The sequence below is a fragment of the Strix aluco genome, chromosome 1 (genome assembly GCF_031877795.1).
Source record: "Strix aluco isolate bStrAlu1 chromosome 1, bStrAlu1.hap1, whole genome shotgun sequence".
Lineage (NCBI taxonomy): Eukaryota > Metazoa > Chordata > Aves > Strigiformes > Strigidae > Strix > Strix aluco.
This window is the reverse complement of record NC_133931.1, coordinates 63,944,200-63,971,983: the sequence shown is the minus strand read 5'-3', so window position 1 is coordinate 63,971,983 and position 27,784 is coordinate 63,944,200. Positions and strand designations below refer to the sequence as shown.

The following is a 27,784-nucleotide window of genomic DNA, read 5'->3' as shown; positions in this document are numbered from 1 at the left end:
CGGTCCCGGTCACCCTCTTAAAGCTGTTTTGTTTAATATATTGTTTTTTGATCTTGCACGCATAGGCGATAAAAGCGATGCAGTTGATGTTTCCACGAATGGAGACCAGAACACCCGCGAAGCCCGTGCTCCGGTTTCCCGGGGACGGCGCCCCGGCGCGATGGCCGCCGTGGGGCGAGGTGGGGGAAGCTGCCAGGGGTCCTACCGGAGGCCCGGGCAGGGGCTGCTGCCGGCAGTCACTGCGCTCCCCCGGCGCATTAACACTTCCCGCGTGCCCCACGCCGCCCTGCCCGGGAACCCGCCGCCGCGGGCCCGGCAACGGGCGACGCTCATCCCCGGGGGCAGCCGGCCCCGCCCCGCTGCTGCACTCGACGGCTGCTGCGGCACAGGCTGGGAGCTCCCGGGGGAGGCGGCGTCCCTGCTCTCCAGGGAAAGGCGCCTTTCCCTCAGGCACCCACGGCGCGACCGGGAGGCGGCGGGCTCCGCCCCCGGCGCCGCCTCTCCCGGGCCGGGCGCCGTCCCGCCCCACGGCCTCACGTGGGGGGCGGTGGCGGCGCCTCCTCCCCCCCGCCCGGCGCGAAGCCGCGGCGGCGCTGGCTATGGCGACGAGCCGCGGCAGGGCCTTGCGGTGGCCGTATGGGCGTGGCGTGGCGCTGGCAGCCCAGGCGGCAGCTTCCCCCGGTGCCGCCGAGGCCGGGCCGTCCCGGCCTTTTACTCTCGTTGCTGTCACCGCCGGGCCCAGGTAACGCTCTCCCAGCCCGGCCTGAGGAGAAGCCGCCGAGCAGTGTCGAGTGAGTGGGGAGCAGAGCAGGGCTCTGCCGCCCCGTAGCTGCCAGCTCGTCCCTCTTCACCACCTCCGTGGGGGGTGGTTGGTTGTTTTCCCGTAACTCGCATCGTTCCTCTGCGAAACCCCTTCACGGTTTTGGTTTACAGCTTTAAACTTGCCGCAGTTGGGGCCTGCTCCCCCATGGCCGTGGTGCTCTCCTCTCCTCGCCCTGGCCCTGTGGAGGGCGGTGTCTTGTGATAGGAAACCCAGACATTGCCAGGTGTAGGGAAGGCCGAGGTTTAACACAGCGTTCTCCCTCTGGGTAGTGGGGCTTAAACCTGGGTACGTGCCTCAGCTTAGAGGAGGTAGTGTAATAAGCAGTAGGCTGTCCACAAAGTACTAGTTAACTTAGTGGTTAATGTGTGTATGTTCAGGGAAGTTAGGCCTTTATAACAAAGGGGAGGATTTAATTGAGGAAGGTGTGATTAGCTTGATTCTTACAGTAACAGTTTCAGCCTCCAAAAATTTAAAGCGCCAATCTTGGAAGCAAAGTTGAGAAAGCAGGTTCTACTGCTAACCCATTTCTACAACCTTGGGTTTCATTCCCTCTGCTTTTTTAACCTGTAAATGGGATGGATAATACCCACCTTTTAAAAAGATTTTGGAATTGTTAGGAGAAAAAAACAGGTGTCAAAACATTACTGTAATTTCTGTTTATCCCCAAATGTTTATCTGACATTTGGAGGAGACACCTTTTGTCACTACTTACAACTTTATATACTTGTTGAAATAGATTTGTTCCCTGACCAGCAAAAAACCAGTAGTCGTATTGCAAATACTACAGGGTATGAAAGTGAATATACTGGTACCAAACAGTCCCACAAGTTGAAAGCTAATGAAATAGCAGTTGAGGTTGGTTGGGTCTCTATGTAAGAGCATCTCAGTTGTTACTAGAAGTCTCTAAAGAGGGAGAGTAACAGCCAGCTGACATGGATTTTTTTTTAACTTGGGTGGGCAAGCTTTGTCAATGTGGTGTAAAAGCATTTTGTTAATACTAATTTCAATCTTGGCACACAAGATACTCGAAGAATAGTTTATGCAATTGATTTGCTGTTGTTTCTTCATACTTTGAGAACATTTTTGTTTTGGAAGATGCAAACATTCATTACTTCTTTTTTGAAATGAAGCTTACAAAAGTGGTAGATATTATGATGAAGTTTCCAAGGCATGTAGGCAACATTTCTCTTACTTCAGAAATTCCTTCCTGGGGTGAAGAAGAGAGGGGATGCAAGGAGTGGTTAAAAAGAGAGCAAGAAGGACTGAGTACAGGCAATGCAGGTCATGTTTATAACCAGGTAAAGTGTATTGCAAAATCCAGGATCCAGCTCCTGACCTGAATTATTCCTGTAGCTGGAGTTTGTAGGCATGTCACCATAGGGTATGCCTAAACTAGGTATATTTGTGCTTTCAGCATAGATACAGGGCAGAATAACCTGGGACGTGCTGCTGCCCAGAAAGATACAGAAGTGGTAGTTCTGCTGCTGTTGAACATGACTTGTGTCTCTAAATCCCTTTAATGGCTTTTGAAAAATGCAGTTTGTTACAGCCTCATCTCATCATCTAAGTGTACTTCCTGATAACAATACATGAATAAAACATTTGCTTGATCTTCAGGGTGTATTTGATATACAGTTACTTTTTTTGTAGTTAATTTTGTTAGTCTATCAGAGATTGGCACTCAAGCTGAAATGTGGATGTGTCTGTGTTATGCTTACAACAATTCCCAGTAAAACCTAAGGTCCGTATTTTGTTTTTTTTTTTTTTTAACATAGCACAGTTGACAATGTAGGGCAGAGTTGTTCTTTTCTTCTTTTTCTTTGAGCATAAACCAATCTTAAATTGAAAACAGTGTGCATTAAACACATGTGGTACCTATGAACTTTAAAATTAGGGTTTTTTTTTCCCAACATTGATTGGTTGCTCAGAAACCCATAGTTGGATTAACCAGGTGTTGGAAGGTCAGCTGGCAATACAAACCATCACTAGTAGAGTGTATGGCAAGCTCTGCCTGCTTGGGGGCATCAGTGGGTATGGAGTGTAAAGATTTGATTAAGGCTGAAACTCCATCTGACTATTTCTATGTGCTTTAATGATAGTGTTTGTAATTACAACTTCTAAAGTTTCTACTATCAGAAAACTTTGAAAAAATGTGTGGCCAGTTGGATTGTAAGAATTTATTTCTGTAAAGTTGCTTTTTCTAGTAAGAGAAAGTAATTTGTGTCCAAATCATTATGTGTTAATGAGCAATAAAAACATCGATACCCATCTTGCCTAGTGAGCTAAAACTTACGTGCAGAGTTGCTAGTATTTTAGCAGGGGAAAATCTGAAATGATACTATAAATTTGTTTCAAATATGATTCTGTTGCATAGTCAAGGGAGTTCTTTTTGAGACTTGTCAGTTTTTGAGAAAGCTTCAAGGCATTGTTTTATTTCATATCTTTTAATAGCAAAGTTGAATGGCTCAAAAAGGTCTCTGGAGTAATGTTGCAAAACAGAAGATTAATCAGTGAGTTTGACTTACTGCAGGGGGATATCTGGAGCTTGATTTTGGTGGCCACAGTGGTGCAGCTATATAGATCTCTACTGGATTCAAACTGATTTGGTGGTGCAGCACTATTCCCTTCTGACTATTGTGAGAGATTACTCGTAGGAGAGACACCTGTGAGTTTAAATCTGGCATTTTCCTGATTTCAGGTATTTTAACTTGGTGATAATTGTTCAAATTTGTGAACTGATAATAATGAGTTACTATGTGATATATTCCCTGAATCCCGTGTCAGTTGAGATGTGGTGTCTAGGTGTGCACAGTATGCATATTTCTTCATTCTGTGATGATGGGACTCCTAACAGCTTTTCCTTTTTAGCAGTAGGTCAAGGAGTTTTGCTGCCAGGCCTGGGGAATGTTCTGAAACTATAAATGCTGGAATTAAAAGTCTGTATTTGATGCCTTCCATAAAACCAAAACCTAGTTTCTGCATTGAGAGGTGAGTATGTCTTTAGTTAGGAGTAAGGCTGCACACTGTAAGCCACCTTTTGACTGCTTGCAGTTACTATGTTCATACCTTGGAGATTTCTATGTCAGATGTTCTGAGTTGGAAAGAAAAGATTTGCTTTCCTGGCCTACTTTGTGATCCTATGTTGACCTTCTAAAGTTTTCAAGCATGGTTTTCCCTCACCTCCTTTTCTACATTGATAAGAAGTATGTAGGTTTTCCAAGTCATACAAAGCCTTCAGCAGCTCCTTTGCAAATCATGGGCTGTGATGTTCCTTGAGCATAAAAACTGCCCCTGTGTTACTTCAATAAAAGCCACTTTGGAATTAAACTTCTGGTGTTTCTCTTGATGCTTCTTGCTTTGTATAGAGAGGCTTAGGATGGTGGAGTGGGGTGAGGTGGGAGGAATAAAGTGGCTGCTGCATATTTGCTGCAGCAATGTTTTCCTCCCTGTTTGACATTGAAAGGACACTTTCAGTGTAATCATGAGTTGCTTTTTAAAAAAAAATCTGTTACATTTCTACAAAAAACATCTAAGAATATGTTACATGAAAGATTAATTCGTTTTCTTTATTTTATACATTTTGTAGCTTCCTGTGTAGTCATTTCTCTGTTTTCCATTGAATGGCCAGTTCAATCCCTTATGCTGTTAGTTTGGTGTGAAATACAAGAGAAAAAAGAAAAAATTCCTTTCTATCAGCTTCCTTCAAAGAAAAAATATTATGGCTGTAAAAACTACTGTTGAGAAGTCTAGATCAAGCACATTGTTTTAGCTAATTCTTAGTTTTTTAAAGGATCATTTCTAAATTCTCTTTGGAGTAAATGCACTAACTGCTTTGGGCTTAGGCTGTGAGTTATTTCATGTAATAACCAAGTTTTGGCACGGTTGCCTCTCTGTTAGGGCAACTAAGATTCTGAGTTCTAATACAAAACTTGGAGCATTGGCATTATTATCATTCTGTGGTTGAAAGCTATATGCTTCTGGAATAAAGTATTATAAATCAGCAAGTGTTGTAAATGACAGAGTGTTGTAAATCGGCAAGAGACACAGCTGAGCTGTTGACTTTCACAGCAGCTTGCATTTTCAGTGGCGATTTTGATGTTACCGTACTATCATAGTCCAAAAAAAGTATAAAATACATCCTTTTTTAAATTCTGTGCAGTCACTGGATACTACTTGAAAGTTATGAGGTTTCTGTCTGTTCATACAAAAATCGTGGTGGCTCATGTCCAGATTATGTTGTGCTTGTATTTAGGCTGGCACCTGTACTTCAGGCAGCCTTACAGATGCACAGAAACATTCATGTTCTCAAGATGCCACTCAGCTTTTATTCTGAAGTTCACATATTTCTGTTGACATAAATGAAAGAAAACTGTATGAGCACACATGGTTTGAAGATTTTGATGTGGTAGAGCGTGATCTCACTGCTTGACTAGGACGTTATTGTCCTGGTGCATCCTGAGACCTGACACCACAGTCAGGAGGGGAGTGAGTGTAGGCAGTGCTGGCAAATGCTGGTGGTTATGGACTAGGTGTTAAAATCATGGTACAAGCAGTGAGAAACTGAAGCTGAATGAGGTAGTTTCATGTCAACCTGGGTTAAAGTTAACAAAGTTTAATGAAAATGCAAACCCATAACTTTTCATGTAATTGTGCTGTGCCACTTGAATTGGTTTAAGCAGATGTCTTACATCGGAGAGACAAATCAGAACCCAAACTATGCAAATTAACTCTTAGGTGAGTTTTGATTTGTGTATTTACAAGTTGGTAGTTTTAATCTCTTTTGTTTTGCTCTAGTTTGGAATTAAAATTCTTTGCCATTGTAGTTTCTGCCATTTGCAGGCAAGTCTAACAGTATTTCTCTTTTTGTTGTTTTCCAGCATGCCATCAGAAATGCTGATGAAGATATTTTCCTATTTGGATGCTGTGTCCCTGTTGTCTGTTGGTTGTGTGAATAAGCGCTTCTATCATCTGGCCTATGACAAGTAAGGAAGAGGGAAGCCTAAGTGCTAATCTTAATCGTGCAGCAGTTGAGTTTACCTGAGTTATGAGTCTTTCTAATTTAGTTTCACTGATGCCAGAGCAGTGATGCATGTACCTACTGGCAATTACTCTGCTGAAAATGTACTGCATAGCTCATAGTACAATGTATTTTATGGAATTCTAGCTCTGAAAGCCCTGTTAAGTTTAATGGGAGTTATGAGGCGAAAACTAAATACAGTGTTTTGAGATGTTGCTATTAGCATTTATTTTGCTGTAAAATTTGCATATACTTGTTTGTATCTGTGTGCACTGTGTGCACCTGCACAGGCTTTTTGATTCAGGCAATCCTTACTGGTGTGTAGCCAGTAGCTTTGTAGAATTGCCATAGCTTTCGTAATTTTGAAGTCCTACTTATTTAGCTCTTTCGTCAGGTTTTTGCAGAGGATTTGATTTAGTCAAGTGATTCACTGGTGGATTTTTTCTGTTGTTCTTTCTGTCAAATTTTGGTGACTTATAAATGAAAACAAAAGGGATGAAAAATACTGACACATTTTTTGTAAGCGATTGCTTATACAGAGTTCACAGATTACTCCTACTGGTATCGTGGTAATTTTATGAAAGGATCAAGAGGAGAGATCCTGGTTGGTACACAACAACTAGGACATCTGGGTATCCTTTTTTTTCTAAGATTCTGCTGCATTACTGTTGTTTAAGTGAGAAAATGTCTTCCTCTATAGGAGGTTGCTGCATCTGGTATTCATCCATTTCTCAGTTATTCGCCAAAACTTGTACAGTGAATCGGTTAACATTGGCACTGACACCTTTAGAACTGATGAATTTAAAGGCAAGGCCATAATTCAGATTTATTTTTTGAGGCTGTCAGCAGGTGCACGTAGATAAAAATTGCATAGTTGACACAAATGATATATCTTAATATGCCTTTTCTACTTTGGGATAGTAAGGTAGGATAAAATCATTGTGGTTGTTCAAGGGAAGCTGATTCGTCTGTCTCCATCTCAGCAATGTCTGTTTCCATTTTCTAATCTTGACAGAGATTACTGTATGTGCACAAATGGAATTCAAGGAAGAGATAGTTTCCCTTATCTAGGAGACTGACTGGTTCAGTGGACCAGGTCACTTGGTCACTTCTTCCCGCTGGATTTCCATGGACCTTCTTGAGTCCCTGAATCTTGTGGTGAATTAACAGAAGTTCTAATGGAAGTTCCTGCATATGTGTGTGACAAATCTGATCTTGGTTTTTAGGGAGAGTATCTTTTTGAGGATATTTCTGCTGTCCTGGAGATGCAACAGGACCATTAGTCTTTCATTATGATATATCTGTGCTGCTTAATGCAGTGCTTTGTCTTTGGGCTCTTCAAATAATGTCTGCGCTTTATCAGTTCCTTGGTACTGATGTCTTCAATGTAACTGTTGAAGGCAAGGAGATGTTTCTGACCCCCCTTTCTGGTATTCCAGCCTTCCTGTCATGCTGTGTGGGGAGCTCACATAGATGGTCAGTCTGAAAGCCTGAGGGTTTTGATCACCATCAGAAAGTGCTCATATAAGCGGAAGTGAGAAGCCAGAGCACAGGGGAAGATCTTTTTGCCTTGCCCAGATTTTTTTGCCGTTGTGGTCAAGTGATGAGTGACATATCTGATTCTGGCATTTGAGTTAGCAGTAAGAAGTTAGCTTGGCTTGTTGTAACAATGTCCAATAAGAGGCCTTGAGATGAATATTATAACTAATAATTTGAGGTAAAAGTGGCACATACTCTGCTGTGAAAGAGGCAAATTCATGCTTCCCTGTTGGATGCCTTTTTCATTTGTCTGCCCTGAATTCTTCAGAAGTTGAGGATGAAGGGGCAGTGATATTTCCCTAAACACTTGTGATTCCAAGTTCCCTTTTTTTTCTCCTCTGCCTCCCTGCTCTGACTGAATCTTTGAACTTCTTAAAACGATTTCTCATTTGATTGCACAATGCTGTTTTGGGAGAGGAAGAAGCAATAGGTAACAGAGTGAGGAGAAGGATGGTAGGTATTGGTGGCAAGTCTGTCTTCATTCAGCTTACAGTGCCTGAGACGGTACCTTCAAAATGCAGGAAATGCCCATTACTAAGCCCTGTCTTTCTCAGCATCATGCAGCCAGATGCTGAGTATCTCTCCTCATGAAAGAAAGGATGTCTGTCTTGGGAACAGGTTTCTAGTTAATAGAAGAGGGTTATAGGAGGACATCTCACTGGACTTTTTAGACTGAACAAGACCAGTTGGATGATACACAGCTCAGTTTCCCCTGATGGTGTGTCAAGGACATCTGTCCTCTGTTTTCATCATCCTGCAATTCTTGGCTGCTTTGGAGATAAATAAGAATTTCCTCCCTCCATCAGAAATGTTTTATACTATCTGGTAACTGGGTTGTCTTTTCTGGTCTCAAAATTCAAGTTTCTTAAACATCTGGTCTATTTATGGGATTGTTCTTTGTGTCATGTCTGTTCCCACCCCCCAGCCCCCTCCCCCCTGCCAGATTTTGGTGAAAGGAAAGTTGGAAGTTCATGTTGACTGTGAACCCCCCTTTTCCAGTCACAGAAACTTAGGGGTCTGTGTGTTTTAAAAAGCTTTGACTGAAAAAAATAGCAGTGGGAGATTGTGCATATATCTGCAGAGCAGCAGGCTGGAAGGATTTTACAAAATTCTTGAGTATGTTTGCATCAATAACAAAGAGCCTGGTGCTCGGCATGTGGGGACTTACTCTCAGCAGCTGATGAAGTGAGGGTGGTTTTCATGGGTAGGAGGCAGTGTGGGATGAATTCTAGTCCTTGAATGCTTTAAGAAGGGGAAAAATGTATTACAAAGCACGTTAGTGTAACTTTGCCTGGGGATAAGTGAGGACTGGTAAAGGTAATCTTGCTGATAAATGGTAGAGAATTTCTCTTGAGGATTTGTTTCTGTTGCTATTAATTTTCTTTAGTGCAGTTATGTAGACTGTGTGGCTAGCACTTTAAAATTAGAAAACTTATTGGAAACCTTTATTCACAGGTTGTTTGAATTCTTGTAACTTCTTGTACTCAATATTCCCTGAACTGTCCTAGAGATACTGGGGTGTGGGGGATGGAAATGTGACCTCATATTTTTCCTAACAGGGAAGAGGTGAACCCATCATTTCTTTTGCATGTTTGTTTGATCTCTTCAAAAGTACATCTCTTCTCTGAGCTTTTCAAAAGAGGGTGTGGAAAGGATTGACAAGACAGTGGTGCCACCACCAAACATAAGTGATTCTAATTGTCCTTCACCCCACTTTCAGTTGAATCTGTGTGAGAAAGGGGTCCAGATTGACTTTGTTGAGTAAGAGATATTAAAATACTTTTTCCACTAGCTGATTTTGTGTGAGAAGGATGTATCATTGTTTTGGGATGGAATTTTCAAAACTGCTTAAGCTTCATCAGTTTTCGGTTAAGTTGCTGACTATGTCTATGCTGTCTCTGAGCTTCATCCTGGATCCCATACTTTCAGGAAGACAGACAAGACTTACCTTTTCTTTCTTTCCTTATGATAGCTTTCTCTCAGATAACGTGCTGGTTTGTTTTGTTGTAATCTGCTTCAGCGAGTGTCTGTGAAGGAAGCAGCAGCATAAGGGGAAGGAAGAAATCTTAAAAACCACATACTCCAGTGTGCTATTGAGAGGCGTAAAACAGTGGAAATTTCCCAGTATCTGATGATTCTACTTTCTAGAGCACTAGTCAGACATTTCTGTATATGTAGTTGAGATGCTTATCAATCTTACTGGCAAATTATAAGAATTAATTGAATAACTTTTTTTTATTTCCCCCTGTGGTAGAGCAGAAAGTTGTAAGTGGATCTCATTTGGTATGTATAATCCAGAACAAGAAATGTGTTCAAAGATTCCGTATTCTTTGAGCTAACCTAGTAAGCCCATGAGAAATGCTGAGATCTAGCATCTTTTGGTTCCTGAGCCTTCATGTTTACATCAGGGAAACTGACCTCATGTGAGCTGTTGGAAAGTCAAAATGGGGTAACATGTACAACTGTGCCTTTGCATTTTCTTGACTAGTACTTAGGAGGCTACAGTTTCTGGTGTTCTATAACCTTAGACTGAGATCAAACCCAGTTTGCTAATAATCTAGGACTTTATATTTTTCTGCTAACATTATGCTCAGTGGTAGCTGAGACATGCATGTAAGAATAATTAACTATTTTTGAAATTTATGTGGCTTATTCTATTTTTATTTTCAGTGGAATCTGGCTGAAAATCTATTCCAGGTGTTTTCAACCAAAAAGGACAATTTGGGCAATGAAATCTGAACAGACAGAAACTGTTTCCTTGGGCTGTGCTGCTCTATGTGATAGAAAGCCTGGGTACTGGAAGAAAGAATACATCTTCAAACAAATAGCTGCTGTCAAAACTAGAGTAATGAGACTTGTTAAACCTGTAGATCCTTATACAGGTCTTCCATGTAAAAACAAAGAAGCTATGAAGTAAGCAATGTCTTGTCACAGAAGATGTTTACTTGAGAACAATGTACAGAATATTAATGGCTTTGGAAATGCTTGGGGGGATATGGAAATAGAGCTATAAAATGTATATAATAATGGGAAGATATGATGATAGCTTGTAAATGACTGTGATGGTTTAGCCCCTGGCGGGGTCTGAGACCACGCGGCCGCTGCCCCTCCCCCACAAAGGGAGTGAAATACAAAGCCCCAAGACTGAAATAAGGAAAGGTTTAATACAACAGTGCAATAGCAACACAACAAACAACAACAATAACAGTAATAGTGATAGCAATGAACAGAGCAAAATAGCTACCAAATACAGCAGTTTGAAGCACGATGTACAAAACCACGAGTGCACCGCGCTCCCGCGCCAGGAAAATGTGACCTGCCAGGATGTGACGTCAGCATGGTATCTGAATAACCCGGCTAGAGCTCCCCCCACTGCTGGGGAAACTTAACCCTATCCTGGTTAAACCAGGACAATGACCCAGCCTGAGCAATGCAAGTAGCAGTTAGTAGAAATTTAAAAATTTTGTTGGAAGCATAGTTTAAGTTTTGTCATTTTGAGAATTTTTTTTTTTTCCTTTGAAACACCTTTCTCCTTTCTCAATTCCTAAATAACAGAGCCTCTGGCTTGAGTTGGATAATTGTTCTAAAGGACAAAAATGGAAAGGAACATGTAATGGAGAAGGCAAACCTATCATTTAAGGACACTTCTGTTACTATAATTTGGTATAGTACAGATTTGCCATGCTTAGACATCCTGTCAACCCTAAAACTATATGGAGTTATGCCATTGCTTTCTGACCAAAGTGGAGCTCCCAGCAAGAATGGGTGAGTTTTTACATAGGATTTTTGAGGGGGTTTTTGGTGTAACTGGTTGATTACATGTCTGTGGGAGCTATCTGACCTTGGTTTGACTTAACAAGTTAATTCTTTCTTAGAAAGCCTCTCTATAACATTTCTTCCAAAGTCTATGTCCTTCTCTTCACTGGTAGAGCTTTAGAGCAAGAAATAGATACAATCCAGCAAGCTATGACATTAATTCATAGGTTAATGTAGCTACCGGCATGCAGGATAAAGACTGATAGATCCTACTTTGGAAAGCTGAATCTAAGGCATAGGTACAAATGAGCATGAGACAACATGTAAATCTAGGAGGATTTAATGTGAGACATTTAGGTTGAAACAGTTCATCAGTGTTTATGTGGCAACAATCAGGTAATTATGTTACTAACATGCTTCTTAAACAAAACCCCTAGCAGCAGAGCTCTGAAAAGAGAGAATTGTTCACCTACAAAAAACATGGTTCCTCAAGCAGAAGAAAAATATTTCCCTAAAAAAAAAAATAAGAGAAGCCTTTTGTGTAAAGTCAGGTAAACAAGTCTTGCAGACAAACTATGTGGGAAATGTAGTTGTTTTACTGAGATGATGATTCATATGTAGAAAATAGTGAAAGAAAACTTTCAGGCAGTTAGGGTATTTATTTCACAGAATCATAAGTTGTTACAGCTTGTGAATATACATGAAGGTAATGATTCCACAGATATCAGAATGTTACTCAGAATGTTAAGACTATAAGGAGCTAGTGCAGGGACTTTGGGAAAGTCCCTGTACTTATACCAGCCTGACTGATTTAAAGATGGAAAGGGTTGATGTCCCATCCCTGCCCCAAATCTTACAGTTCAGTGTAATGTGATGAAGTTGTTGTCAGTTGCTCTTTTCCTAGTAGTGTGTAGTGGTAGGTGATACTACTGTGATACTATTGGGAAACCTAGGAACAGTTTTGAATATATAAGAGCCTAAGTCTGAGAAGAGTTTTAGAAAGAGTTATTTTTCCATTCTGAATAGGTAACGCAGACTGCTTTCTGCTCTTTTTTATGCACCATTAGCCAATAAGAACACCTGTGAAGTATGAACTTTAGGCAAAGGGTGTTATAGAGCTAAATTTCTTTAATTACAGGCAAAATCTAGAAATAATTTTCTAAAAAAGGAAAGCTTCTTCTAGCAGAAGCTTTTAATTTATTATATGTACAGTTTGATCCTTTTGTTGGAATTTTGCTTCTATGGAGGAGGAATTTTTACCTGCTTTCTGTCTTGCTTCATACTGACAAATGCTCAGTGATTCCACCTAGTACCAACACAGTATTAAAAACAAATTATAAAGTAATTCTGTGGCTATTTTGAAATATTGGGCAAGCATATAGGTTTTTCTTCTTTAAGTAGTTTATTAGCCCATCCTATGGTGGCTTTTGTTTCTTTTCTTGTTAGGTGTTGAGATCCAGCTAGTATGCTGTAGTTGTTCAGAAGTAAAGTTTGTGGCTGTGCATGCTGAGCACTTTCAGAACTGTTTTCATCGTGTTCTGTTGATCAGACTTCAGAGTTAAAAATGAAATTACGCTAAATTTTTACATAAATAAGGAGACATAGTCTTGTTGCTACGTTCTGTATGTTCTTTTCAAAGACCTCGTCTACGTTCCTTAATTGCTGAGTATCATCTTGCTAACCTGACTGAAAGTAGTGTCGCAGTTGGTGCTGATAAGCTTGTCCAGATCTTCAGTCTGAATCCAGGACTCTTAGTAGGACTTTGGAAGGTAGGATAACATTTTGTTTCAATACTTTATTATGACTTGAACAAACAGATTCTTTTGTCTTGTAGTTTGGGATTTTGGGAGTTTTTTTGGTTTTGGGTTGGTTTGGGTTTTTTTTTCCCATATTCCTTTTTTTTTTTTATTTTGAAAGATATTGTCTAAACTAACAACAAGAAAATACAGGTAGGGACAGCTAGTTGATGATTTATTGTATTCTAAAGAGCTGTCACAGAAGTATCTGTACTTTTCAAAAAATCCACCTCCAATTAAAAGAACAGTTACGTATCAGAGTATATTAGATACTGTACTGATCTTATTTCTGTGTTCAACTGTATTTATTTTGCAGTCTTCACATGCCAGAGTCTGATATCCTAAAAACATTTTAAATAGAATGGTTTGAGGAGAGATGTGCTTTTTCTCCTGACTCATGCCTTGCCCTGTCCCCATCGCTCAAAGTGATGAATTCCCACAAGGCAAATTTGCTAGTTGTTTCCTTTAATCTACACCACCAGGTAGTCATGTCCTGCTCTAGCAGTAGGAACGCTGTAGATCGTGCCCTTTTGGGGATATTCAATTCTTGGTATTGGGTGTTTAAGTTAAGGGGTTAGTCTCTGTGGGCTCTGTGTAGAGATGAATGTCTCTAGAGAGCAGTGCAGAACATCTGAAGTAGACTTCTACTCTCAAGGGGTCTCCGTCTTTGCACTGAATACACAGGGACCTAGGTGCCTGCCTGAAGTTGCATAAGGTTAGGTGCTGGAAGGTGTTCTGCTGTTGGAGTGAATTCAGAGGTGGCAGCCCTTTCTTCCTTCCCCAGCCACGGTAATGATGTAGTCTTGTATTTCTTGGCAGTGGCAAGGAACTTCTTTCAGGAAGCCTGTGAACAGTTGCTCTAAGATGTGTCTCATTTCCAGCTGGAAACTCTTGCTACCTCAAATGTGCACAATCACCAGAAGAACTGTTTAAAACCACAGAAGGAATATTTGCTTCACTCTTATGTAAAGGTGTCCATTTTCTAGAAAACGTGAGACTGGCTGACCTGCATGAGTTTATTATGGAATGTCTCAATCTACGAAAAGCTCCAATAAGTAAACAGCCTTTTCTTTTGTATCTTCAGAAGCTTAGTAGATTGGTGTCCCTGTGTTGTTGTCCCTATGGTCTTACTAGCACACTACCTCTTCCCATGCTTGGAAAGAGAACTCTTTCAGCACCTGGAAATGGTTCAATCATAACTAAGTTCCACAAAGTTGTTAAGCATCGAGTGCCTCACTCCAGTATATTTTTCCTGCTTACTTTTCAGAACAGCTGTTCTTGTTCTCTGTGTGGGCAGAGTACCATTACGCAGTTAACTGTAGACGGGTGTCATAATTGTAAATGTCACACATCTTGGTTTTTTACACATAGCTTAGCTGCGTAACGGAAATTGTTGATGCTAGTAGTTTTGACAACCAAGGACAGGTTATGTGGGCCTTCTAGTATTTGGAGAGAGAAAGACTGAGAAACTGTGATTGATAAATTTGTCTTATTATATCTTTTATAGCTGTAATTTTGCACTACAAAAGTACAGGAGTAGCCAAAAAAAAAAAAAGTTCGAGTAGGCGACATCATTTTCTGTTTGGTAACCCAGAGGTATGAAAATAGTTGCCCACTTTTCAGAACAGTGGTAGAGTGCTGGCAGTGAATAGTTTTGATATTGACTTAGGTGTTTGAAAATGTAGGACTTAAAAGTGCAATTTTTTTTTTTTTTTAAGAAAAGAGCTGAAATCCTAGCATTGTGTTTTTTGAAGTAAATAGATACCTCTGGTTCTGTTTAGTTCTCACATTGAGTGCTGAAGTTTTCTTTGAGCTATATAGGCCTGTAGAAGGTATGTGTTACCATTTTCCCAGGAGTACATAATCTGGTGAAGGCATCTGGGGTTTTACTTTGAAATTCAATATTTCTACTGAATAACTCTATATTCCTCGCTGATGTTAGCCCTCTTGGCAAGTAGTTCCTTACATATGAAAATAAGCTTGATGCTTAGGTATTTAGTATCTGGGAGTAGGGCCTGTTTTACTCCTTTTAGTTATCTGGTTTAAAGTGGTAAGTAGAAGCTGGAGAAGTACAATTCATTGCTGCTGGTAATTTTTGCCCTGGCATAGCTAGTTTCCCTCCCTTTCCCCATAATATAGAAATGCTGTGATCTTTTATCAGAATACATAAATTCTGTACTCTTGTGAAAAGATGGTAGCAGTTATAGGAGTCCAAGTGTTAAAGCAAGCCGTTACTAACATTATTACAGTAACTGGCAGAGTAATAAGCAGCAGCATTTATCTATGAATTTTAATGCTCAGGAAAACCTTGTGAAAAAAAGTATTTCCAGATGAAAATACATCTACTTTAATTAACTTTTCAGGAGAAAAATGAAATTGCTTTTGTTATGGTGAATCTTCATTATCATCAACTTCTTGAGAGAAGCACTTTGGGTTCTGCTACTGTGTAAGTTTTGGTTTCTCCTTTGTGGGTAATAAAGATAATCTTTAGAATAAAGCTTTGAGTTTTACAGTTAAAATTGGCTGCTGGTAAGAGGTTTATATTTCGGCAGTAATTAACTATTGTTGTTTAATATAACCAACAGTTACTGTAACTATATACAAAGCTGTAGAGGTATTTTCATACTAAAATGTTGCCATCGTTATGCTATTAAGGAGATGATTTGGTCATATAAGTGTACTAGTACTTGCTGTATTGAGGAAGTTAGAAATACGCTGCCCATACTTTCTCCCTTTTCAGAAGCAGTCTTTTTATTCCTTCTTCCTATCTGAAAGACCTAGAAAAGAGGGAGACATTTTAGGAAGTAGGAAAACAATATTTAGCTGTGTAAGAGAGGAGAAAAAAATTCTAGTAAACTGTTAAGGTTGCTGCATTTATCTTTCAGTCCTGTCGAAAAACAAGATGGATTTCCTATGAAGTGTTTGTGTATCTATGTATATTGCAGTGTATGATATAATACCTGTTTATACACTGTAAACTTTAAAAAGAGGGAGGTTTTTAGCTTTAAAGGATGATTTGGGGGATTTATTTCCCCCCAGCCCACCCCCTCAGCTTTCTGCTCAGATACTGTTGTATCTACTGGTAGTCTTCTGTGCTCGCTATAACTTAAGGATGGCTCTTTTCACACAGGAGGTAAGACTTGACACCATCTCCCTTACTACCAAATAGGATCCTATGTAGGAGCTGCTCAGTTGCTTCTGGGATTTGAGCTCTTCTGGTCATTTGTGTGCAGTAGTTTCTCTTTTAGGTTAGGCACAGACAAAATTATTCAATAACTTCTATTCCAGGGAAGTCTGTAGCTAGTTGGCCTTTAGATTTGTAGTTAAGCTGATGCGCTTTTTTTTTTTTTTTTTTTTGTGTGTGTGTGTGTGTAAACAAGTCCATATTTTGGAGTTTAACAGATGTATCTTTGAAAGTTGACTGCCATATTTTCTGCTTTAGCTTAGGCTGGACACCTGATTAGAAGTATTAGACGCTGTATTAGCTTAAAAGAAGTATGATGAACTAGAGAAGTTTGATTTTTCAAAAGCATTAATAAAGAAGAAAAGTTGTATCTTCTAATAATGTTTTCCCCCTCTTAGAACCTCTCCTAAGATGATAGTCTCAGCATAGGGCTGTTTACTGTATCTCTTTCTATTAAGTAATTCCCCCTTGCTTAATTCTATTATTATTATTTTCTTAAAGTCAATATGCGCTTCCACCTAATAAACCTGTATTGGATGATGTTGACCCAGAGTATGGACTGCATGACTACAATCTACATGTTGATATGCATGGTGTAAGCTGCACGTACCTGTGTGGAACATTCAGGGGCCTCTTCTGCAGAAAAGGTAGAGTTGATGGAACAGTAATGTCTGTTTTTAAAATGATCCCTGCTGTTATGTTTTCCCTCTTATATCCAATATCTCTGTTTTAAGGGGAGAAACTGAAATGGATTTTTAAGAGTAAGCTATCCTTTTGTTCACTATGTGATTTCTTTATATCTGCATGGTGTGTTGTGCCGTGTCATAAGTTTGCTCTATATGAAGTCTGCCTGCTATTACATTGACACAGTGTCAGGCCTGAGATATAAATTCTGCAGATTGTCAGGATATTTTTGTTTGGTTCAGTGCTGAGTTAATAATGCTGTGTCACAGCTTTTGGTGCAGGTTGATGTTCCTTCTACTTGTATACTATAAGGGAGAGTGAGTTTGTCCTCACATGTTTTGGAGACCTATTTCTGTAGAATTCTTCTCAAGTGTACTGTAGGTGCATTGACAGATTAAATATTTAAATATATTTGTAGAAGATACTGTGGACTTTAAGATTTATAGCTTTTATTTAGGTCAATTTAAGGTTGCCTATTCTGACATCCTTTCCTTGTGTAATAAACAATTTCAGTCATTGTTTTTAACTGTGCTGCTTTTTTTCAGTTCTTAGCATTTCTTTTAATGAGACATGATTTGCTATCACGTACAGCCCAATTTAGTAATTCTACTAGGGTTTTGCAAAATATAGCGGTGATCTCTCTTTTGACTTAACTTCAGCACAATCCTGACTACAGCTACACGGCTTCTTTGTGTCAGCAGAAACAGATTAACGTGTTAAAATTAAGCAAGTAATATGAAACACTGTAAATTAATTATTGGTCCCCAGTATTTTCCTGGTAACAGTACTAATGAGCCTTCTGTCGATTTCAGAAAATACTGTTTTGATGAAGACAGTAGAGGGCACTGTTACCGGGCTTGAGTGCTTTTACAGTGTTAGAATAAATTTCTCATGACTTTTTTTTTTTTTTAAATTTGTATTTGATGACTCCAAGAACTGTCATTTAGACTGTAGCCTTGTGGACAGTGTGACCTGTTCTAGGCCTTTGAATTTGAAACATACATGTTTTTGGATTCCCAAAAAGCTCCAAGCTTGAAACAAAGGAATACTTATAAGGGTAAAACTCTAGTGAAATTCTATCCATGTAGTAATAGAACTCTCTCCTGAGGTGGTGTTTAATACAGGAGTCCTCTTTACACCCTCATCAAAAAATATTCTTCTGTAAATTGGCTAGAGGGTTGGGTTTTTGGTTTTGTGTGTGTTGTTTTTTTTTTTTTTTTAGGTGAATGTCATGTTTTGTTTTCTAAAATTAGAATTTTACCCTAGCAATACAGCTGTACAAGAGAAAGCAATATGTGGCATGCTTTCTTGGTTGGTATCACTTTTTTGCTGCTTAGAAGCTACTTCTGTTAAAGTTGATGTTTATGCAAATTGTAGCAAATGTCCAGGAGCTATAGCTGTGATGCCATCTCACTTTGTTAGATGTTATGTTTTATGATCACGAGTGTTTTCTGAACTGTCTTCTGTTTTGTGTCCTTTAGCTGTGTGACAGCCACTAGATTCTGCTCTCACAGCACATCAACCAGCTGAAGTCATGGTTCTGCAGGCAATAAGCTCATTTGTCATCTAGTCCCTTCTACGTACTTGCACAATAATTCCTTTTGGAAAATGCTTGATTTCCTCCATAATTTCTGTTCAGAAATGATGCAGTGAGGCATCTTATGGCTGTCTGCTGTCACATATCTTTATGGTAATTTGTTGTTCACTTTGCTCTTTCTGGTAAACATGGTGTTTCTGAATGTGGCCAGCAGTGTAGGCTTGTCCAAGCTGGTTGTATCTGATGGTTTGTGCTTGGTTTTTAGGCTTCATTCTAATGATGCTTTTTGTCCTTTTCTCTGAGAGAGCTCTGAAGCATTGAGGTCTCTGACATAGTGAGAAGTCCTGCTATTTTTTAAAATTCTCTACCCAATCTAGATTTATTTTAAATTATGGATGTGACATGCCAATGGCAGTTTCCACCACCTGAGACACAGATCAGTTGTCAGCTATTATACTGGGGTTTTACTTACTTGCTTCCATTAGAAAGCTGTAGACACTCCTGGGTTACCAGGGAGTGCCCATTTGTTATTCTGCAGAATAACAGATTTATTTGTTCACACTTAGTTTTATTTTTGTCTGCTTTTTGTTAGTGTTCATTAAGCTGTGCTTCATTTTGCTGCTCTATTTTCAATTCTTTCTGCAAAATTCTTAACATTAGGTTTAAAAAAGTTGTATCTCACTTAATTGAACCAAATAGATGGGGTATATATGGCTTCAGATCTTTTTTCCTGGTATTAATACTTGCATTGCAATAACTAGCTGTTTTGCCACTGTTTTAGCTGTTTTTTTAGCATTTTATTTTATGCTTCCATTTAAACAGAATTGGTAATATGGTCTTGTTGACAGATACTGTAGGGTGAATATGCTACATACTTTCAGATTGAGTTGAAAGTATTAGAAAACTTTTCTTGTTTTCAGGAAGCTGTGACAGGCTTTTCATATGACTCGATAGAAGCTATGCTAAAAGCTACATCTAGCTTTTTAATAAGCATTCTTGAAATATATTTACCTAGGTTTTCAACTTTTTAATCATAGCTTTGTAGCCATATGGTGGTCTAAGCTTTGGCTTTTCAGTGTTATTCCTTGTTGGTGTAAGTTGATGTTTTTGTACTTGCGAAATGCAAAGCAGTGATTTTTGTGTGTTTGGAGAACTTTTAAGGTTTGTTTGTAAAATAACACATTAGATATTTGAAATGTGTTGCTTGACCTTGAAGACTGATTTGCAAGTTTAAATGACCATTTCAGCATGGTAAAGCTGGTTGTTGCCACCAGAATTAGTGTTAAGCACAGCCTTCCCTGTGAAAGTCACCATCAGATTACAGCTTGCAACAGAGTCTTGGTTAGCAAAACAAACTCACTTGGCTTTTAGCTAAAATAAGTGCCTTTGAACTATTGGGCTATTTGTTTCTTTCCCCTGAGATTTGTCTACATGATATATGTTCTCTATATTGGTATTACTTTTATTTGGAAATATTTGTTCCCTATAACCTATACTGATTAAAGGGTTGCTTTGCTGCTGTGTCTTGCATAAACTCTGCACTGTAGATATTATAAGGGGACAATGAAACGAATTCTAGATCAGTCTGAAGAAATCCCTGTGCAGTTTGCTTCCTCTGTTTCCTGTGGTATATTTAACATAGATTGCTTTTCCCTTTAATTTCCTTTTCTCATCTGACTGGGATGAGGAAGAGGAGATTTCAGTACTTTAGCACTTCAGCTTCTTGCTAATTTCTAGGCATACTTTTTCTTTCTTCTGGATATGAGGACTGCAATGAAGCTTTTATATTTTAAAAAATTATAAAGACTTGAATAACCATCTAGCAATGGTTGAATGAACTGCTGGTTCATGTTATTAATGCCATGCAGTAACAGTGATGTCCTGGGCTTCATTAATTTATTAGCGGTATGGTTTTTTCAATCTGCTTTTATTCCATTAAAATTTTAATTTGTTTTGAATGAGTGAGAGGAATAGCTGCTTCCATTCAAGTCTGAATTGCAGATAATTGAATAGTCCTTTGGAAAAAATGCTTGTTGACTGATTTTGTTTAAAGTCTCTTGTATAAAAGCTCACCTTTAAATGTGGGCTTTCAGTATTCACTTAGTAAAGCTTGACTATTTATCTAAAATATTTTTATCTTGAATGAAATCTTGTCATTGGCTTTGATTTATTGAGGTTTGAAACAGAACTATTTGAATAGGTATCAACATAGTAGCCTTTTTTTGCACTTTGAGCTGGATCTTGAAAGTGAATTCTGCTTACATTTTCCTCACTGAGTTCTCTGGGGCCTCACTGCAAGGGCAGTGGATATCACTGTCTGGAGTGATGCATTTTTCTTCAACCATACAAAATATTTCCTGGGCATAATCATCTTGGTGTCAGTGTATTCACACTCCTATTCCAGACAGTGACTGTACTGAAAAACCCGCTGCTTCTGCCTTCTGTCACGTGTTGAGCTGCTGCTTCCTCCACAGAGTAAGTATTCTTTGGACTCCCTGTTTGAGTGATGTCTTTCCAGCATTGGTTTGCAGCCAGGCATCTCTTGGGAGTTGCTTGGCCCTGCAGTACCAATTCAGAGAAGTTTCTGGCTTCTGTGGTGAACTGTGGACTCTCTCTCTCTGTTGCTTTGCTTCCAGCTGTCTGCCTTCAGCAGCCACCAGGCAAAAGCTTTTGCTGCTCTTTCACACGGGCTTTAGCTTTTTAACTTGAAGCCAGCCTTTCTGATGTTGCTTCTTCTGTATTCAGGCTCATGCTGCTACTTGGGCTTGATTGAAGGATAACCACAGGCAAAACACTTCCCTCTTTTTTTCACTTTTGCCACTTGCATCTTAAACCTCTACAGTCCCTTTCAGCTATCATCTTACCATCCAGGGCCTGCCACTGGATCCTGACAAGCAGTATTTTCCTGGGAATTCTTTCTCTCCCTTCCTATCTGTCTCCTGCAAGTGCTAGGATACTTAGTTATGTTCTTTTTTTTTTGGTCTGTGGTGTGGTTTTTTTTTTTTAAGGTCTCTAGTCCTTTCATTTGTTCTTTTAAGAGAGTATCTCTTGTTCAAGGAAATTTATTTAAGGAATATCCTGTGAAGAAATCTGCTTGTGTCATGGTGTGATGCTTTTTTTTTTTGTAGTCAGATCTTTTTTGTTATGATGTATCCCAAATTATAATTAGACAGTTGGACTCCCTGGTTAACTTTCCTCCTCTGATAGCAGGGGAAAAAATAACAATTAAAAGAAGTTGAAAAGTTGATCTCGTCTTGGGGGAGAGGAAGACATACCAAAGAAATATGGTTATGTGTAGTAATAAAATTAAAAAAATCTTAAAGAAATATTAATAATTCTGTCAAAAAATGGAAGTGAGCCTTTGGAAAGCTATGTAAAAAATGAACAAACCTATAATTTAAAGACTCGATTCAAATCAAGGCATACTGCTTGTCATTTTAAATGATGCAATATCCTTTCCAGCGTGGACTGACAGTTATCTTTATACCCTGTTGTATAGAGTTATTTAAGTTACCAGACAGAGCAGAGACATTTAAAAAAAAAAAAAAAAAAAAAGAGGGGGAGGTATCTCATCATTTATTTCATGTGTTATGTGTTGAGCTTGACTTTTGGGGAGTGGACAGTGATGAAGGCACTGGTGGCATGAAATTGAAATATTGAACATAGAAGTTACTCCTTGTATCCTTGTGTAAGCCCTTTAGGTGGCATTCAGATTTTTATACTCAAATATACCAAATTTTTTTTTTAGCTGCTCCTTCTACTGTGGATCACAGAATCAAAGCCCTGAACAATGACTTAAATTCTCTATAATGTGCTTGATATCTAGCTGTTCGTGTATGTCAGGGTTCCTTATTGGTGAGTGGAAGGAAACTAGACATGGAGAGAAGCAGAGAGAACATTTACAGTGTACTTGGGCTTAGTTTGATTTGTAGTGGTATAATGTTATATATTGTCAATATTTTCAGGTGACATTGCAAATGGATATTTGAGGCTCACAGTTGTAAGCTTAAAGGATCATACAAAGCACGTGCCTCTTCCTGGGACACTTGGGTTATCCTGGGAAACAGATGTGTTTAAAGGCAATGTAAAGGTGAGTCAGAAATACTTTTTGTTTCTGGACATCCTTATCTTAAAACAGAGTTATGTTTATGCATCCTAAATATGCTAATTAAAAAAAGTTTTAATTGTGGAAGGTGTCTGTAACTGGAAGAAAAAAAGTTCAAAAAAGTTGATTCAGATATTGTATAAGTGATGTGAATTTTGAGGATAAAAAGTTTTATCCTTTCTTTGTTACAGTCTGGATTGCATGATAGACCCATTATGCATGTGTGATGACTCCAGTGCTTTCCACTCAGCAAAGATGCTGTGACTGACCAGTACTGATTGAAATGTTGGACAAAAAATGTACCACTGATGTATCTTTTGTGGGGTTTTTTTGGTTTTGTTTCTTTCTTTTCAGGCAATAAGTCTTGAACCCCTGGGGAAATATAAAATACTCTGCAGTTCTGCTGTAACATATATGTGCAATGAAGGTTAGAAACTGTTGGAGAATGTTACAATGCCAACAGACACAGGCAGAAACTACAGTCCACATTCATGCTGTCAGCACCTAGCTCTTGAGTCATGTACATGTGTCAGCTGGATTAACTGTATTTTAGAGGAATTCTCACTTGTTCTCTTGTATAAAATTTCTAGAAGAATGATTTTAAAGAAAGTTTGAGAGTTGTAGATTTTGCAATAGTGGTGAAGGCACATATTTTTAAAGGTACTTCAGCTGCATGAATACGTCAGACATACCAAAAATTCTGATATATGTAACCTAAGCACTACTGAAAAATGATCTGGTTCAACACTTGATTTCAAATTTGACACTTACTTTGAAAAAAGTAAAAATGAGTAAAACTGTCGTTTCTGCTAATCCTGCATAAATGTGCGATGAAATACTGTTTGGTAACAATATTTTGCTCATAGATATTTACATACTTGTTTTATAGTGTCAGCCAGCTTTCCTATGCAATGAGGAATATAAAATTTATCTTAAAATTATCTTAAAATCTACTAGTATCTGTTGGGAACATCAGCTACAGTTGAGCTTGTATCACAGTTTCCATTCAGTCCTCCCTCTCTAATTGCTCATAGCACTTTTTTTTTTCAAATTCCTTGTTTGCATACTGACGAGTTCACTTGCATTTTTTTTCTCAGTTTGTACTAAAGTTTATTGAGTTGGGTCTTTGTTTTCAAAAGAACAACAAATCCTTCCCCTATGTGTTTTAATAAAAAATTATTACATGTTGGTAATTAGAAGGAATTCAAGCTAACAAGAAAATGCTTTTGGAGCAATTGTTTGCCATCTTTCTTTAATTGCTGTGAATGTTCATTGAGAACCGTGATGCAGAATAGGTGCTTTTTTGAAGCTTCTGAAAAATTTTAGACTTGAATTAGTTTATTTTTATGTGTAACCCATTAATTTTCTTAGAATTATTTGCGTGCTCAAAGTTAGGGGGATCTTGGCACATAATTACAGAATATGCTTCATTTGCTTGAAAAGCATATGATAGCAGGTAGGAAATTTTGCTGCCGTGTTGGGCAAATAGCAGAAAATTAAGGCTCTGGGGCCACCTTATTGTGGCCGTTCAATATATAAGGGAGACTTATGAGAAAGGCTGAGGGAGACTTTTTACCAAGGCCTGTAGTGACACGGCAAGGGACAACGGTTTTAAATGTAAAGAGGGTAGATTTAAATTGGACATTAGGAGGAATTTTTTTTATGATGAGGTGATGAGGCACTGGAACAGGTTGCCCAGAGAAGCTGGGGATGATGCCCTGTCATTGGAAATGTTTGAGGCCAAGTTGGGTGCTGCTTTGAGTAACCTGATCTAGTGGAACATGTCCTTGTCCACAGCGGGGGGATTGGACTAGGTGATTCTTAAAGGTCCCTCTCAACCCAAAACATTCTATGATTCTATATGATTTACAGCTGCTTGGCAGAATTTTTTCTTCCATGAAAATAATCATGAGTACCACATAAAAATTTGGAAAATTAACTGTCAGAGGAAACAGAGCTATGGCTGTAGTCTTCAGTTTAGCTCTGTCCTGTGTGCTTTTACAGCATAAGTTATACTGAATATTTGTTTCTAAACCCCTTATTTTGTGGTGAGAAATTGCACATGTCAACACATAGCTGTGGGTAGAATTCAATTTGGGTTTTAATATAAATGTCTCAAACTCTTAAAACATGTGAAGGCCAAATGAAATCAACCACAGCAGCAGAACACGCCACTACTTTGAATTTATTTGAATTTTCTTCAACACTAAAAAAAAAAAAACCAAAACCCCAAGCTTTTTTTGGCACTTCTGGGGTGTTTTTATAAAAAATTAATTGCTGAGGTACAGATAGTTGGAAATACATGGGAAGAAAAAAACCCCAGCACTCAAGGTCACCCTGCTTTACTTCTCATAATTGGCCTTTGATATGCAAGATATCAGACCAGAAAATAGTAATTCTTTCTTGTTACAAGTAAATCTATAGTTTGTATAAGTCATTAAATGATCACCAGATTTGGTTTGAATTTTGTGTTTTCAGCATAGTGTACAGTAACAACCTTAGGAGAACTGTATGTATGGCATTGCTTCTTATGTTTGTGCCATCTGCTTTGTATTGTTTGACTGAAGTACAGTAACAGTGAAAGAAATGTTGAAGCAGTGGAAGCACAACTATGTTGTACAGTGAAATAAAGCACTCCAAATTAATTTCTTGGCAAGGAATATGTGATGTTGGTTTGTTTATGCTTTTGAAGCATATGGTACTCCTGGAAGTAATGCGTACATGCAGCATAATTAAGATAATCTGATTCATTTAGTGATTCAGAACTCATGAGCATAGGTAACAGCTGATATTAACAATGACACACAACCCATATGCTTTTAAGGCACATGTGAAAGCATCACTTTGCAATTGCCCAAGAATTGGCATCCTGGCTTTAGCGTTATAAAATTATGTAATTGTGTAGCGTTGTAAAGAATTTATTTTCAAGAATTTTTAAAAGGCAGAATTATTTGGAAGGTAGAAAGATATTAACTTTTTAGGAACTGAAGCTTTCAGACCTTCAAAAAAGTGCAGTATACCTTTAATTTACAGCTGGCATATGAGGTTAATTGTTGTGTGTGTACACTGCCTTGGGGGTAGTCTCTGAGTATCTTTGCAAACATTGCAGCATTCACACAAGTTAGCACCTGAGTTTAAACTTAGGTTTCTTTCTCATATTGAAAAGACTTATAATTATTTGAATGGTAAGGTAACTAATAATTGAGAAACACAGATGTTAAAGGCTTAAAAAATGTTCAAGAAATAAGATCTGATTTAGATTGGCAGTGCTACCTTCTGTAGCAGTTTTTGATGTCTGTAGGAAACCTCTAAATAAGTATTTGTTGCTTTTCAGTAGTCAGTGGAGCACAACCAATTATATTTTGAGTTTTTGGCTTTCATACCAAAAATTGCTCTCTAAACCCTTGATATTTATGCTAAAATCAGGGACAGATCTACTTACTGTGCCATGGTATAGGGAAATAGTATTTTCTGCTTGTGTTTGTAGGACTGCTGTGTGATGGATGTTACACTCTTGGATGAAACTGGAAAGCCCTTCTGGTGTTTCAGCGCCCCAGTCCATATGGAACCATCTTCCAAGGCATCCTGCCTTTATGACTATATGGGTCCTATCTATACCACAGACTATGCAGATGCAGAGGGTAAAGTCTCTGTTGACTTGGTATGGTTGGAAGAAACCAAGGAGTATATTATAGTCAATTTGGTGCTATATATAAGCACCAAAAAGGTAAATGACTGGTATGGAACGAGTTACTGAATTGGATCACTAATTTCCTTGCTTTAAAAAAAAGAGGCAAAAACCACACTAAACTCTTAATGCTTAAAATTGATAGCAATGAGCAAGACTGTTCCTACAAGTTTTTCAGTAACAGGTGCAATTGCATAATTTTTTAATTGGTATTGGATAGATTGAAGAGACGTGTTTATATAAATGAATTTTTTTCTTCTCTGTTGAACATCACGTGGTTAGTCTGTTTCTGGTACTGGGGGTATTGAAATTATTTTTAGGAATATTTTTCTTTATATATACTTGTTACTATGGTTGATGAATTACTTCTTGTGAGAGCCATACTGTGAAGATGCTTACCTTATGTAAACTATACTGTTTTTGAGAACATTGACTTTTACGCCTAGTAGTAAAACAGCATGCGTGCTGTTCCCTTCAGATTCATTAGAGGGTTATCAGGTTTTGACAGCTTTTGTTTAAATGCAGAAATACTTTATTTTTCAGAAAATACTTCACTTAAATCCTAGTAGAGGATTTAAAAGGTAGACAGGAAGTCACAGATCTGAACAATATGGCAGTTAAGGCATTTGTTAAGAAAATCACATATAATATCTATTAGGAAATTTCTTTAAATTTCTGTTTGCTCTGTTTTCCCATGTTTTAACCTTCTGTCTGATTTGAGCCTAGATACTTGCCTCATGTATTGGCCTATAAATAAATGTCCTAATTATCAGCACAGCTGAGCTGGTCTCTGCTCTTAATGTACATAACATTCAGTTGTTTTGGAAACAATGCATATCTGATACCATTTATCTAACAGTAAGTATTCATATAAAAATTGAATGTTTGTGCCCGATCTTTCAGGTTCCTTGAAGTAATTTTAGGACCAAATCTTCTACTCCCTATATAAAAAAAAAAAAAAGACATGATATTTGGACTCCCGTGTCCCACTACATAGTATGTTACAAACCACAGCAAACTTGTGTCGTTTCACAGTATGGTTAAGAAAAAAGCATGACTATGTTGTTGACTTCTGTGACTATTAATGGTAGTGATTTCCTTAAAAATAATTTCACTCTTTATTCATTTAAGTACATTAATTGGTTCATGCAAGAAATGTTTATATGTAAGCACTTGTGCTCTATACTACAGAGACAGTAAGAGATCTATACTGCAGTGTTAGGGTTGTTGCTTAATGTAACTTTCAAAGATAATAAAATTAAGGCTAATTCAGTTCTAGTTTGACTTGTATAACCTTGCCTAATGAAGAAACAGACGCATTTCTGTGTCAGGTGGTTAGCCGGTGTGACAAGCACTATCAGCTGCATTCTGTCTCCTTTCTTATAGACTACTGATGGTGACTGGGATCCCTTGAAACAATATAAATGTTTTAATAAGAGGACTGGTTGTGATGAATGCCAGAACAGATGCTGAAATTCATGATGCATGAATAAGTGTCCAGTCAAGATTTTCTTTGCCTGAAGTTAGACTAATGCTGTGGTGCCACCTTTAGCAAGGAAATCGTAACTCAGTCCCAAAGTCCTCTCAGTCCTTGGACTCACTGCTGAACCTGTAACCAAAGGTGTAAAATTATTCTGGCTGCATTGATTCTTTGA

General features: G+C 38.5%; 2 protein-coding genes across 8 annotated transcripts in view; one reads left to right on the top strand and one right to left on the bottom strand.

The window, feature by feature from the left end:
• The window catches only part of C1H18orf63 (chromosome 1 C18orf63 homolog), a 353,440-nt gene that overhangs the window by 98,583 nt on the left and 227,073 nt on the right, over positions 1-27,784 (bottom strand). The window lies entirely within an intron of this gene.
• Positions 583-27,401, top strand: FBXO15 (F-box protein 15). Its single transcript, XM_074847807.1, has 10 exons — positions 583-742; positions 3,692-3,811; positions 5,701-5,805; positions 10,050-10,292; positions 10,935-11,144; positions 12,775-12,904; positions 15,295-15,377; positions 16,617-16,762; positions 22,302-22,426; positions 25,929-27,401. The coding sequence occupies exons 1-10, from the start codon at positions 600-602 to the stop codon at positions 26,196-26,198; spliced, it is 1,575 nt and encodes a 524-aa protein (XP_074703908.1). The 5' UTR covers positions 583-599; the 3' UTR covers positions 26,199-27,401.